The 13,796-nt window shown below is 42.5% G+C and overlaps 1 protein-coding gene across 7 annotated transcripts in view; it reads left to right on the top strand.

Moving 5' to 3' along the window:
- Nucleotides 1-13,796, top strand: part of USP43 (ubiquitin specific peptidase 43) — a 51,629-nt gene that overhangs the window by 21,463 nt on the left and 16,370 nt on the right. For all 7 annotated transcript variants that reach the window (XR_015147890.1, XR_015147889.1, XM_086358876.1 and 4 more), the window contains 5 exons: nucleotides 1,095-1,187; nucleotides 3,092-3,227; nucleotides 4,994-5,129; nucleotides 7,684-7,819; nucleotides 8,240-8,351. Coding sequence is in view for 5 of the 7 variants with exons in the window: in XM_086358876.1 (XP_086215002.1) it covers nucleotides 1,095-1,187; nucleotides 3,092-3,227; nucleotides 4,994-5,129; nucleotides 7,684-7,819; nucleotides 8,240-8,351 (613 nt within the window). In the remaining 2 variants the exon portion in view is untranslated. The remainder of the gene's footprint in view (nucleotides 1-1,094; nucleotides 1,188-3,091; nucleotides 3,228-4,993; nucleotides 5,130-7,683; nucleotides 7,820-8,239; nucleotides 8,352-13,796) is intronic.

Here is a 13,796-nt window from a genome sequence, read left to right as displayed (position 1 = left end):
AAAGAAAAACATTCCGTCTCATTGGTCTGCTTAAATGTGAAACGGGTTTGGAAAGTTCCCAATGACAAAATACATCTTTCAGGTCTGTGTTATGGCACAGTATGTGATGGGTGAGGTTGGGAGGAGGGAGGGAGAGAAACAGGGTGGCAGAGGAGTCCCCACAAACATCAGGTCCCCCTGCTGGCTGGCGCTCTATGCCTGGTGCATCCTTTTTACTACAGCATTGCCATGGTTTTCCCAAAGGAAAATTCACCAAAGGCAGAGAGTGATTGAACATTAAATACTCCAGTCTGTTCTCTGGTCTATCTTTTCTTTTTTTAAAATTTATTTATTTGTTTGGCTGTGCTGGGTCTTAGTTGCAGCACGTGGCATATAGTTCCCTGACCAGAGATTGAACACAGGCCCACCCTCCTGCACTGGGAGCAGAGTCTTAGCCTTTGTACCACCAGGGAAATCCTCATACATATGATTAAACTTTTTCCTTTTTAAGAAATTGAGTTGAGAGCCACATAACATAAAATTAAGCATTTTAAAGTTGTAGTTCAGCAGCATGTACACCCACTATGTTGTGCAACCACCGATTTTTTTTCTAGTTCGTAACCATTTTCATCACCCCCAAAAGAAAACCTGGTACTCATGAAGCAGCCACTCCCCAGGTTTTCCTCCTCTCATCACCTGGCAACCACCAATCTGCATTCTCTTCCTGTGGCTTTACTCACTCTGGTATTTCATATACATGGAATCATAAATTATGTAGCCTTTGGTGTCTGGCTTCTTTTACTCACATGATGTTATCAAGGTTCATTTATATAGCAAGTGTGAGGACCTCAGGACTGAATAATAATCCATTGTGTGTCTGTAACACATTCTGTTTACCCATTTATCCATTGATGGACACATGAGTTGTATCCACCCTTTGGCTTTGGTGAATAACATTGTCTGAACCTTTGTGCACAAAGATCTGAATACCTGTCTTCAATTCTTTGTGGTATGGCCCTAGCAGAGGAATTGCAATGGTGGCTCTAACTCTTTGAGGAACTGCCCAACTGTTCAAGTGGCGATTCGACTTTAATGTGTATCCTCCACCCTCACAGATCTTCCTTGACCTGTCCCCACTGCCTGAAACAGAGCAACACCTTCGACCCTTTCCTGTGCGTGTCCCTGCCCATCCCTCTGCGCCAGACAAGGTACGTGAGCATCATGCTGGTGAACTTGATGTCCATCTTTTGGAATCTCTGGACCCTGCAGCTACAAAGTTCTCTTTTGCTTCTCAGCCAAGCCTTGCTTCTTGGGGACATCCAATGACCTAATGGGATGATTAACGTGAAAGGTTACTGAGTTCCTTCTTTGGCTGAAGATGGGATTATAAACATGCTTTTGTTTATCAGCCCCATTGCCCGGCTTCCATCTTTGGCCCATTTAGAAGCTGGCATGGGCCAGTTGGTACCACTCAAACAGACAGAGGTGAACCAGAGAAAACTTGTCATCCTCTGCTTTCCCCAGCTTTATTTCTAAATCCTTTTTCCTCTTGGGGAAGGTGTAGGAAAAGGTTTATTTAAGGGGCAAAGGAAATGGAAAGGGGTTGTTGGGAGATACGAGAAAAAAAGAAAAGAGGAGGCAGGATTAGGTAGGAGACATGATGAAGTTTGGTTCTGCAAAAAGAGGAAGCACGTAGCACAGGCATCCCAGAAGCCTAGGTCTTGGCAGGGACTGTTAAGGCCACTGCCAACCACATGGAAGCTTAGTGAATTCCTATATGGGGCCTTTCTTCCCTGGGTTCCCCCGCTTTGCAAAATCTTTTCTCTTGCCTTCTGTCTGTTGATATCCTCCATCTTTAGGATGCGGTGAAGACTGATGGCTTTATATATCCTTTCCTGGCAACTGAATCTCGCTTCCTGCTTTGAACTCCTGTTCTGCTGATTGTCAGTGCCATAAATATATTAATAACTGACTTATCCTATCATCATATGATGGCTACTGATAGATATGAGCTGTGATTCCTGGCCAGAAGCAGCATAGCACAATGGTTAGGACCACTGACTCTGGGGCCAGACTGCCTGGGTTCAAGTCTCAGCTCTGCTAATTATTCATATGGATTAGATTGTTACTGTAGTAGAGAGCAGGAGACGCAGGAGTTGGAGGGGTAAACCCTGGTGTGCTGCTGGGTGTAGTAGATAGTGGAACTAGAGAGAGTCCAGAGAAGTTGGGGAGCAAAAGGGCTGTACTCCATCACAAGGGAGAAAGAACTTCAGGAGGAAAAGGGGAGCCTTGTCAGTAGTGTTGAGTTGTCCTGGAGGGAGAGACTTGACTGCTCTACTTTTCCGACGTCAGAGTTTCTTTTTGCTTTAGATTATCTACTTAGCAAATAGAATCTTGAGACCATAGGTCGGAACAGATGGTCTCTGACTTAACGATGGTTAGACGTACAATATTTTGATTGTACAATGGTATGAAAGTGATGCGCATTCAGTAGGAACCGTACTTTGCAATTTGAATTTTGATCTTTTCCCAGCCAGGCAATGTGAGGTATGGTCCTCTCTGGGCAGGGCAGCACCACAGCTCCCAGTCCAGCTGGGTGATCATAAGGGTAAACAACCATACACTTAAAACCGCTCTGTTTTTCACCTTCAGCACAGCATTCAGTAAATTGCAGGGGCAATTCAAAGCTTTGTTATCACGGAGGCTCTATGTTAAATGATTTTGCCCAACTGTGGGCAAATGTAAGTGTTCTGAGAATGTTTAAGGTGGGGAGGGCTAAGCTATGGTATTTGATAGATTAGGTGTATTAAATGCATTTTTGACTTAAGATACTTTAAGTTACAATGACGTAATCCCACTGTAAGTTGAGGAAGACCTGTGCTGTGATTCTTGATCAAATATCTTTTATTTTTAAGTCGCTGGAAAAGTACATGCTACTGAGAGCCTTGGGGAATTGGCTCTCCGCTGCCACCTGGTGACAACGTACTTAAAGGGCAATGACCCGACCAGGAAGCAAAGATTTGCCCAAGTGCTAAACCTGGTCTAGTGTCAGTGATGTTGGTGACAGCCCATGTCCGTCCTTTAAGGATGTGGCCTCCTTCCTATTTTCCAGATTCTTGAGTGTCACCTTGGTCTTCCCCTCCAAGAGCCAGCGGTTCCTGCGCATTGGCCTGGCCGTGCCAATCCTGAGCACAGTGGCAGCCCTGAGGAAGATGGTTGCAGAGGAAGGCGGCGTCTCTCCAGAGGAGGTGTGATGGGGGACCTGGGCATGGGATGAGGGATGCTAACTGCACCAGCCCTCTGGGCTATTTAGGCTAATTTTTGGCTCTCAGTGACTCCAGTGTGATTCATGAGATACTGTTTGATTAATAGTCCCTGGTGTCTGTGATGACTGGGCCTAGACCGCTCCCTGCTTTTTCACAGAGTAACCTGGAAAGGGAATCACCTTTGTCTTCCAAAAAGGTGATGATGATGGCGATCATCATCCTTTCAACAATAGCTGACTCTCAGTAGTGCTGATTAAGTGCTGAGCACCACTCTGTGAACTTTATGGCTAATTTACTCCCCACCATCATCCTGTGAGGCAGGTATTACGGTTATGCTCATTGTACCAGTGAGCACTGGGCAAGTGTGACAGAAGGTCAGTGCCTGGGCCAGGATTTGAATGCAGGTAGTGATTTCAGAACCTGAGCCACTATTCTATGTTTTCACTCCTGAGCATATAAACCAGGAGACTGAAGAGGAACTTGGGATGAGTACATGAGAGAGGTGATTTGGGGACAGTGGGATGGGTGTGCTCCACTTTTTTTTTTTTAAGTGTCTTGGTAAAGAGTTTGGATTCACTGTGACTTTGGTGGACAGACCCATAATAGGGTCCCTCATGAAAGGACAGGATAGAAGGGATGGTGGTGAAAAGCAACAAGGGAAGGGCTCAAAATGGGGTTCTAATTGTGATTCAGTTCCTTTCTAGTTTTCAGACCTTAGACTAAGTAATCAGTCCCCTATTTCTTTCTTTAGTTTTTTTTTAATTTTTTTAGTTTTTTGCCACATTGTGCAGCATGTGGGATCTTAGTTCCTGACCAGGGCTCATACCCACGCCTCCTGTATTGGGAGCACAGAGCCTTAACCACTGGACCTCCAGGGAAGTTCTGATCCTCTGTTTCTTTAACTGTAAAATGGAAATTTTATACTTCCTTTGGTGTAAAATTGGTGACTTGGTGACCTCATGAGATTTTTTTTTTCTAATTAAGGAATATTTTTAACCTTTTCATTACAGAAGGGAAGGGATATAAGAAAGTGTCCATCTTAAAGTTATAACTTGTTGACTTTTTACATGTACATCTGTGTAACCACCATGATAACAGAACCTTTCTATCACCCCAGTGGGCTCCTTCCTGCTTCTACCCAATCAGTTCTTCTGACTTTTCTCACTATTTTAATAAAGATCTCCATTGGAGGAAAAAATGTGTGTCTGTGTGCTCAGTTGTTGATTCTTTCCACCCTTCAGGGGACAGAGTTGGATCTGGGGGCAGCCAGGACCCTCACAGCAGTAGTCACCCATCTGCTCCACTACAAAACCAGCCTTTTCCGCTCACCTCAGTGTTCCATAAAAATATTTTCCATGTATGGTACAATGTGAGAAAAGTTGTCAGTACTATTTAGAAGTTTTTTAAGTGGAGATCGGTTAGTGGGAAACACTCTCAATTTTTGTTTATCTGAAGTAGGCTTCATTTTAGGCTCATTCTGTCAGGATAGTTTAGCTGGGTATAAAACTTTAGCTTTTTAATTTCTTCTCCCCACTCTTCCTTTGGCACTTTGATATTTTGTTGTTGCAGTTGAGATCCAAGTCTGTGTTAGTCTGACTGTAGCACCTAGTGTTTTATTACTAAAAATAAGTAACCACTTGGAAGGAAAATGTAAAAGAGAAGTTTCAGGCAATTGGTTCATTTTTAGACTGCTTCTTTGTTAAGTTCCCTTTGAGAAACAAAAGGGAAAATGATCCTTTTCATTCCAGGTGATCTTGGTTGAACTGTATCCCAGTGGACTCCAGCGGTCTTTCTTTGACGAAGAGGACCTGAATACTATTGCAGAAGGAGATAATGTCTATGCCTTCCAAGCTCCCCCATCACCTGGGCAGGAGATGCTCTCAGGTACAGTAGTGTTTGCAAAATTTTATTTGCATATTATGAATTATAGGTTTGAGAGAATACCTATTGGGTGCTAAGGCATAAGACATTCAGTTTTAGTACTTGGAAATATCAGGCTTATTTTCTCTGATATTTGTTTTACAGATGATTCATTATTAAAAATCAATCAACTAATACAGGAATTCTCAAAACCCTAGTATCAGAATCATCTGGAGAGCTTGTTTAAGCAGATTTCTGAACCCTACCCACAGGGCTTTTGACTCAGAAGGCCAGGGGTGGGGCCTGAGAAATTACTTGTCTGGTAAGCTCTGGTGATAATGATCCTGGAGCCACATTTTGAGAACCACTATTCAGAATGGGACTTCCCTTGTGGCTCAGATGGTAAAGCACCTGCCTACAATGTAGGAGACCTGGGTTTGATCCATGGGTGGGGAAGATCCTCTGGAGAAGGAAATGGCACCCCACTCCAGTACTCTTGCCTGGAAAATCCCATAGGTGGAGGAGCTTGGTAGGCTACAATTCATAGGGTGGCAAGGAGTCGGACACAACTGAGCAACTCACTTTCATTCAGAATGGGTGCTGGAGTAATCTTTGTCTTCAGGAGTCTTATGGTTCAAGCTCAGTGCTTGAAGTAAAACTGTTATAGCAACCTAGATGTGCATCAACAGGTGAATGGATAAAGAAGTTGTGGTACACATACACAATGGAATATTACTCAGCCATAAAAAGGAACACATTTGAGTCAGTTCTAATGAGGTGGATGAACCTAAAACCTATTATACAGAGTGAAGTAAGTCAGAAAGAGAAAGATAAATACCATATTCTAATGCATACATACAGAATCTAGAAAAATGGTACAGAAGAATTTATTTACAGGGCAACAGTGAAGAAACAGACATAGAGAATAGACTTATGGGCATGGGGAGAGGGGAGGAGAGGGTGAGATGTATGGACAGGGTAATATGAAAACGTACATTACCATATGTAAAATGGATAGCCAACGGGAATTTGCTGTATGGCTCAGGAAGCTGAAACAGGGGCTCTGTATCAACCTAGAGGGGTGGGATAGGGAAGGAGATGGGAGGGAGTTCCAGAAGGGAGGAGACATATTTAGATATGGCTGATTCATGTTGAGCTGAGGTGTGACAGAAAATAACAAAATTCTGTAAAGCAATTATCCTTCAAAAAAAATAAATTAATAAAAAAAACCCTTATAAACTGGAGTAGTAGATGGTCAAATAGGTTATTAAAAGACATTTTGTTAATAGTCTCACTTCCCTATGTTTACTTTTCCTAAACTTTGGATAGGCAAAGGTGGTCAGTTTCTGACAGCCTTTCATTGTAGGTCAGTATACATTTTGGTCCAATTAACCAGTCAAGAAGACTCATATTAGAGCACCTTGTGCCAGTCTTACCATGTACCACAGATAAATTCTCTGCCCAGGCTGTATCCTTGGCCAGCCTAGGTGGCAGACTGGCTGTGGGAACCAAGTATCTGCAGTCACTTTGAGTCACTGGAGAGACTCTGGGTGTGGAATCTGGAATAAAACATTGACAGGCCCTGATTATGTGATTACTCAGTGAAACAAGCCCTCGTTTCAAATTTAATCACAGGTCACCCGTCTGTGCCTTAAAAGTAAAATTTCAGAGCTGATTGGAAATTGAGGATGGTCCAATTCTTCTACTTTCTCAATGACAAAGATTTTTGCATTCCCTCTGTTCTTCTTATGTTGGCTTTCTAAGAGAGCAGAAACTCTACAGCTCTCTGATCAAAGCATACAAGCAACCAAAATCATTTTGGTGTATTTTTCAGATTGGCTTTGAAAAGTGTTGATTAAAATCTCTGTATTTTATTTTTTAAAATATATTTATTTATTTATTTTTTACTTTACAATATTGTATTGGTTTTGCCATACATCAACATGCATCTGCCACGGGTGTACACATGTTTCCCATCCTGAACCTCCCTCCCACCTCCCTCCCCATACCATCCCCCTGGGTCATCCCAGTGCACCAGCCCCAAGCTTCCTGTATCCTGCATCGAACCTGGACTGGCGATTCGTTTCTTATATGATATTATACATGTTTTAATGCCATTCTCCCAAATCATCCCCCACCTCCCTCTCCCACAGAGTCCAAAAGACTGTTCTATACATCTGTGTCTCTTTTGCTGTCTCGCATACAGGGTTGTCATTACCATCGTTCTAAATTCCATATATGTGCGTTAGTATACTGTATTGGTGTTTTTCTTTCTGGCTTACTTCACTCTGTATAATAGGCTCCAGTTTCATCTATCTCATTAGAACTGAAAAATCTCTGTATTTTAAAATTGGCTGAACACAGCAGCAAGTTCACTACCGTGTAGATCCTCTTCTTGCACCAAGTGTCCAGTGGCACATGTGCCATGAACTTTAATATTGCTTTCCCTGAAGCCCTCCAGTGTCATCTATTAATCCAGTGGTTAATAGATGCTCAAAGAGAAGAGGGGCTAGAAGCCAGCGTTCTGACCCAGCACAGTAGCTCCTTTAAGAACACAAATGTAATTCTTGATCTTCAGCTCGTCCATCTGGTCTACTGGTCTCCCCGCGCTTGGCAGCCCGTGAGGGTCAGCGATTATCGCTGCCCGTCCACAACGAGACCTCGGTGCTAATCCTGTTCTGTAATCTGGTGGGCTCGGGGCAGCAGGCCAGCAGGTATGTTTAACTTTGTCTTTCTTTCACATGATTTCTGGGGTGTGTCAACATGTACTTGGAATTTGGGCTGGAATAATTCTAATTTGAAAAAGATTAAATATCCATTCTTAATGTTGATCCACAAGGAGTAGGGTGTAAGGTGCTTTCTGATCAAGAGGATCAAAAGTGATAGCCCTCAGCAGATGGCTAACACCATCCGTAACAATTAAGTATCAGAGGTTTTTCTATTGGTTTTAGGAACAATGATAACTACTCTCATCTCTATTTTTTTTTAAGTTTTTTTTTTTTTTTTAATTGGCTCTGGTGCATGGTATGTGGGATCCAATTGAGTGAAGCCAATGAGTAGAGTCAACACTGTTGACTCTTGGGTATTGTTGGTTTTTGTTTTGCTGAAATAACCTCATATACTTGGATTTCCAGGTTTGGGCCTCCTTTCTTGGTAAGGGAAGACAGAGCCATCTCATGGATCCAGCTCCAGCAGTGCATTCTTAGCAAAGTCCGATACCTCATGAAGAGCGAAGTCCCCATACAGGTCAGTGTGTGTGTGTGTGTGTGTGCGTGTGTGTGTGTGTTGTGTGTGTGTAGGGTAGGAATTTAGGGGTAGCTCAGGAGAGACAAGAATTTAGCATCAATGACAGCATTCACATTGTCATATCAAGCAACTTTTTTATGCAAGAAAAATCACCATTTTATGACCTGTGCTGTTCCTCTCTTTGTCACATTACCAAAGACCTTTCATAGATGGAGCTTTCGCTTGTTAAATCTTTCGAAACACCACTGGGGCCTTCCCTGGTGATTCAGTGTCTGAGAGTCCATTCTCCCAGTGCCGGGGGCAACAGGTTCTATCCCTGGTCAGAGAACCAGATCCTACATGCCACAACTAATTGTTCCCATGCTGGAGCTGAAGATCTAGCATGCCTCAGCCAGGAGAAAAGATCCCAGAGTTGAGACCCAGTGCAGCCAAACAAATAAATATTTTTTTAAAAAACTGGAAGAAAGAGTGGAATTTACATCATTCGTTTGTGGCTTCCCATAGTTCTTCCTGGAGAGAAACTTACTGTAAAAAACTGTAATGTAGACATTTGAACCAAAAATTTCAATGGACTTGCATCCTGTTGCTCTCCACCTAAAGCTACCATAACATTGTTAATCGGCTCTACTCCAGTATAAAAAAAGAAATGAAAAAACAGTTTTAAGGGACTTGAAATATTACTCCTGTGGAAAACTAAAATTGATGTTTATGTCCAAATATGAGAATGTAGATATTCAAATAATTTTGTCCAATTTTTGAGAAACACATGAAAAACTCCAAGAAGGAACACCTTTATGCCTTGCTCGTTTATTGATTCTCAGACTGGTTCAGTTCAGTTCAGTCGCTCAGTCATGTCCGACTCTTTGCGACCCCATGGACTGCAGCACACCAGGCTTCCCTGTCCATCACCAACTCCCAGAGCTTACTCAAACTCATGTCCAAAGAATCAGTGATGCCATCCAACCATCTCATCCTCTGACATCCCCTTCTCCTCCTGCCATCAATCTTTCTCAACATCAGGGTCTTTTCCAATGAGTCAGTTCTTCACATCAGGTGCCCAAAGTATTGGAGTTTCAGCTTCAGCAGCAGTCCTTCCAATGAATATTTAGGACTTATTTCCTTTAGGATTGACTGGTTGGATCTCCTTGCAGTCCAAGGGACTCTCAAGAGTCTTCTCCAGCACCACAGTTCAAAAACATCAATTCTTCAGCACTCAGATTTCTTTATAGTCCAACTCTCACATCCATACATGACTACTGAAAAGACCATAGCTTTGACTAGATGGACCTTTGTTGGCAAAGTAACGTCTCTGCTTTTTAATATGCTGTCTAGGTTGGTCATAGCTTTTCTTCCAAGGAGCAAACGTCTTTTAATTTCATGGCTACAGTCACCATCTGCAGTGATTTTGGAGCCCCAAAAATAAAGTCTGTTACTGTTTCCACTGTTTCCCCATCTATTTGCTATGAAGTAATCAGACCAATGGTACCCCACTCCAGTACTCTTGCCTGGAAAATCCCATGGACAGAGGAACCTGGTAGGCTGCAGACCATGGGGTCGTGAAGAGTCGGACATGACGGAACGACTTCACTTTCACTTTTCCCTTTCACGCATTGGAGAAGGAAATGGCAACCCACTCCAGTGTTCTTGCCTGGAGAATCCCAGGGACGGGGGAGCCTGGTGGGCCGCCATCTATGGGGTCGCACAGAGTCGGACACGACTGAAGCGACTTAGCAGCAGTAGCAGTGGCAGCAATCGGACCAAATGCCATGATCTTCTTTTTCTGAATGTTGAGTTTTAAGCCAACTTTTTCACTTTCCTCTCACTTTCATCAAGAAGCTCTTTAGTTCTTTGCTTTCTGCCATAAGGGTGGTGTCATCTGCATATCTGAGGTTATTGATATTTCTCCTGGCAATCTTGATTCCAGCTTGTGCTTCATCCAGCCCATCATTTTGGATGATGTACTCTGCATATAAATTAAATAAGCAGGGTGACAGTATACAGTCTTGACGTACTCCTTTTCTGATTTGGAACCAGTCTGTTTTTCCATGTCCAATTCTAACTGTTGCTTCTTGACCTGCATACAGATTTCTCAGGAGGCAGGTCAGGTGGTCTGGTATTCCCATCTCTTTCAGAATTTTCCACAGTTTTTGGTGATCCACAGAGTTAAAGGCTTTGGCATAGTCTATAAAGCAGAAGTAGATGTTTTTCTGGAACTCTCTTGTTTTTCAATGATCCAACAGATGTTGGCAATTGGATCTCTGGTTCCTCTGCCTTTTCTAAACCCAGCTTGAACATCTGAAAGTTCACAGTTCATGTACTGTTGAAGCCTGGCTTAGAGAATTTGAGCATTACTTTGCTAGTGTGTGAAATGAGTACAATTATGTGGTAATTTGAATATTCTTTGGCATTGCCTTTCTTCAGGATTGGAATGAAAACTGACCTTTTCCAGTCCTGTGGCCACTGCTGAGTTTTCCAAATTTGCTGGCATATCGAGTGCAGCACTTTCACAGCATCATCTTTTAGGATTTGAAATAGCTCATCTGGAATTCCATCACCTCCACTAGCTTTGTTTGTAGTGGTGCTTCCTAAGGCCCACTTGACTTCACATTCCAGGATGTCTGGCTCTAGACGAGTGATCGTACCATCGTGGTTATCTGGATCATGAAGATCTTTTTTTTATATATAGTTCTTCTGTGTATTCTTCATACCTCTTCTTAATACTGCTTCTGTTAGGTGCATACCATTTCTGTCCTTTATTGTGCCCATCTTTGCATGAAATGTTCCCTTGGTATCTCTAATTTTCTTGAAGAGATCTCTAGTCTTTTCCATTCTATTGTTTCCCTCTGTTTCTTTGCATTGATCACTGAGGAAGGCTTTCTTATCTCTCCTTGCTATTCTTTGGAACTCTGCATTCAAATGGGTATATCTATCCTTTTCTCCTTTGCCTTTCACTTATCTTCTTTTCTCAGCTATTTGCAAGGCCTCCTCAGACAACCATTTTGCCTTTTTGTATTTCTTTTTCTTGGGGATGGTCTTGATCCCTGCCTCTTGTACAGTGTCACGAACCTCCATCCATAGTTCTTCAGGCATTCTGCCTATCAGATCTAATCTATTTGTCACTTCCACTGTATAATTGTAAGGGATTTGATTTAGGTCATACCTGAATGGTCTAGTGGTTTTCCCTACTTTCTTTGATTTAAGTCTGAATTTGGCAATAAGGAGATCATGATCTGAACCACAGTCAGCTCCAGGTCTTGTTTTTGCTGACTGTATAGAGCTTCTCCATCTTTGGCTGCAAAGAATATAATCAATCTGATTTCTGTATTGGCCATCTGGTGATGTCCATGTGTAGAGTCTGGTAGTTTCCAAATAAAAGCAACAAATTTTAAAACCATTTCTTATTTTTTGGCCATGCCATGGGGTATGTGGGATCTTCGTTCCCCAACCAGGGATAGAACTCCCACCCCTTGTATTGGAAACACGAACTCTTAACCACTGGACCATAAGGGAATTCCCTAAAACCATTCCTTTTAGCCCCGATAGCATCAGAAGTTGTTCTGATGGCTGCTTGGCACAGAAGACTTTAACATTTTTAGGGACAGGTCAGTAGCCCCCGAGTTTCATTTACCCCCAATTATTCTCTAAGTACAATCTTCCCATTTGGAGGATGTCCCAAACATTTCAAAGGGATTTCTTCATAATTATTCATAATTTATGTGCTTTCCTGCCCAGGGAAAACCATACATTTGACTCAGGATTTACCCCAAATATCATTTTGTTAATGACCTTTTCTACCTTTGTACCAAATCTTTATCTCCAAAGCATTTTTGCTCCATGAACTGCCCGGCAGATCTGCCCAAATTAGAAACTTGAATTTCTCCCTAAGTAGGTCAGAATACCTAGTAATAGCTTTGGCCTTCCCCAAACCCTGTGCTCCTTGCTGTTGAAAGTGGACAGAACCGCTTTCATGCAAACACTGAACTCAGCTGTTCTTAGTCTCCCCGTGGTCTCCCATGTACTTTTGCCTCTGCACCTCTACAGCCATTTCAGTTTTAGAACCAAGCGGTCAGTGGGGCCTGCAAAATTATGATACAGGCAACCCCTGACTTGATTTTTTTAAAACATTGTGGAAAAACGCATGTAACATTAATTTTAACCATTCACAAGTGTGCATTAATTTATTCCTCATGATGCATAGCCATCACCACTATACCCCCTAAATTTTTCCTCATACCCACAAAAACTATACCTATTAAATAACAGCTCCCTGCTCTCCCAGCACTTAGCCTGTTGGGAACCTCCATTCTACTTTCTGTCTTTAAGGATTTGACCACTCTGGGTATCTCATATAAATAGAACCATACAATATTTGCCCTTCTGCGTCTGGTTTATTTCACTAAGCAAAATGTTTTCAGGGTCCATTCATGTTGCAGCATGCATTGAATTTACTTGTTTGTTAAGGCTGAGTAATATTCCATTGTGTGTGTCTTTGAGACTCTATGGACTGTATAGTCCATGGAATTCTCCAGCCCAGAATACTGGAGTGCGTAGCCATTCCCTTCTCCAGGGGATCTTTCCAAGGCAGGGATCAAACCCAGGTCTCCCGCATTGCAGGCAGACTCTTTACCAGCTGAGCCACTAGGGAAGCCCAAGAATACTAGAGTAGGTAGCCTATCCCTTCTCCAGGCGATCTTTCCAACCCAGGAATCAAACTGAAATCTCCTGCATTGCAGGTGGATTCTTTACCAGCTAAGCTGTCAGGGAATCCCTTGTGTGTGTATAATACCGCATTTGGTTTATCCATTCATACGTTGATGGATTCTTGGGTTACTTCTACCAGTTGACTATTGCAAATAACGCTGTTTAAGGTTCACTTGGCTTCCCTGGTGGCTCAGACAGTAAAGAATCTGCCTGCATTGTGGGAGACCTGGGTTCGATCCCTGGGTTGGGAAGATCCCCTGGAGAAGGGAAAGGCTACATACTCCAGTATTCTGGCCTGGAGAATTCCATGGGGTTCAATGGAGAATTCCATGGAGAATTCCATGGGGTTGCAAAGAATCAGGTACGACTGAGCGACTTTCACTTTCAAGGTTCACTTCAGTTCAGAAAAGTTAGAATATGAAAAAAATATATATCTTAGAATAAAAACATATGTGACATTTCTTTTATGTGGCTTATTTCGATGTGTACAAATACTTAGCATTTGATAAGTAAAATGTACACTAGCTTGCTTTTAGATAATTGCCTCACTTTGGTAATCTGGTGACGATTATAATCATCTTGATAATCTATTAACTTTGTGACCCCCTGGGCAGTAGCCTGCACCAGGCTCCTCCGTCCATGGGATTTTCTAGGCAAGAGTACTGGAGTGGGTTGCCATTTCCTTCTCCATTAATAATTGATGAACAGAATTGGTTTAATTTCCCATTTATTGTGCCAACATTT

This window comes from Bos grunniens, chromosome 19 (genome assembly GCF_055505025.1).
Source record: "Bos grunniens cultivar Pamir isolate PY7600 chromosome 19, Bosgru_T2T1.0, whole genome shotgun sequence".
Taxonomy (NCBI): domain Eukaryota; kingdom Metazoa; phylum Chordata; class Mammalia; order Artiodactyla; family Bovidae; genus Bos; species Bos grunniens.
This window is presented reverse-complemented; position numbering and strand designations above follow the sequence as displayed.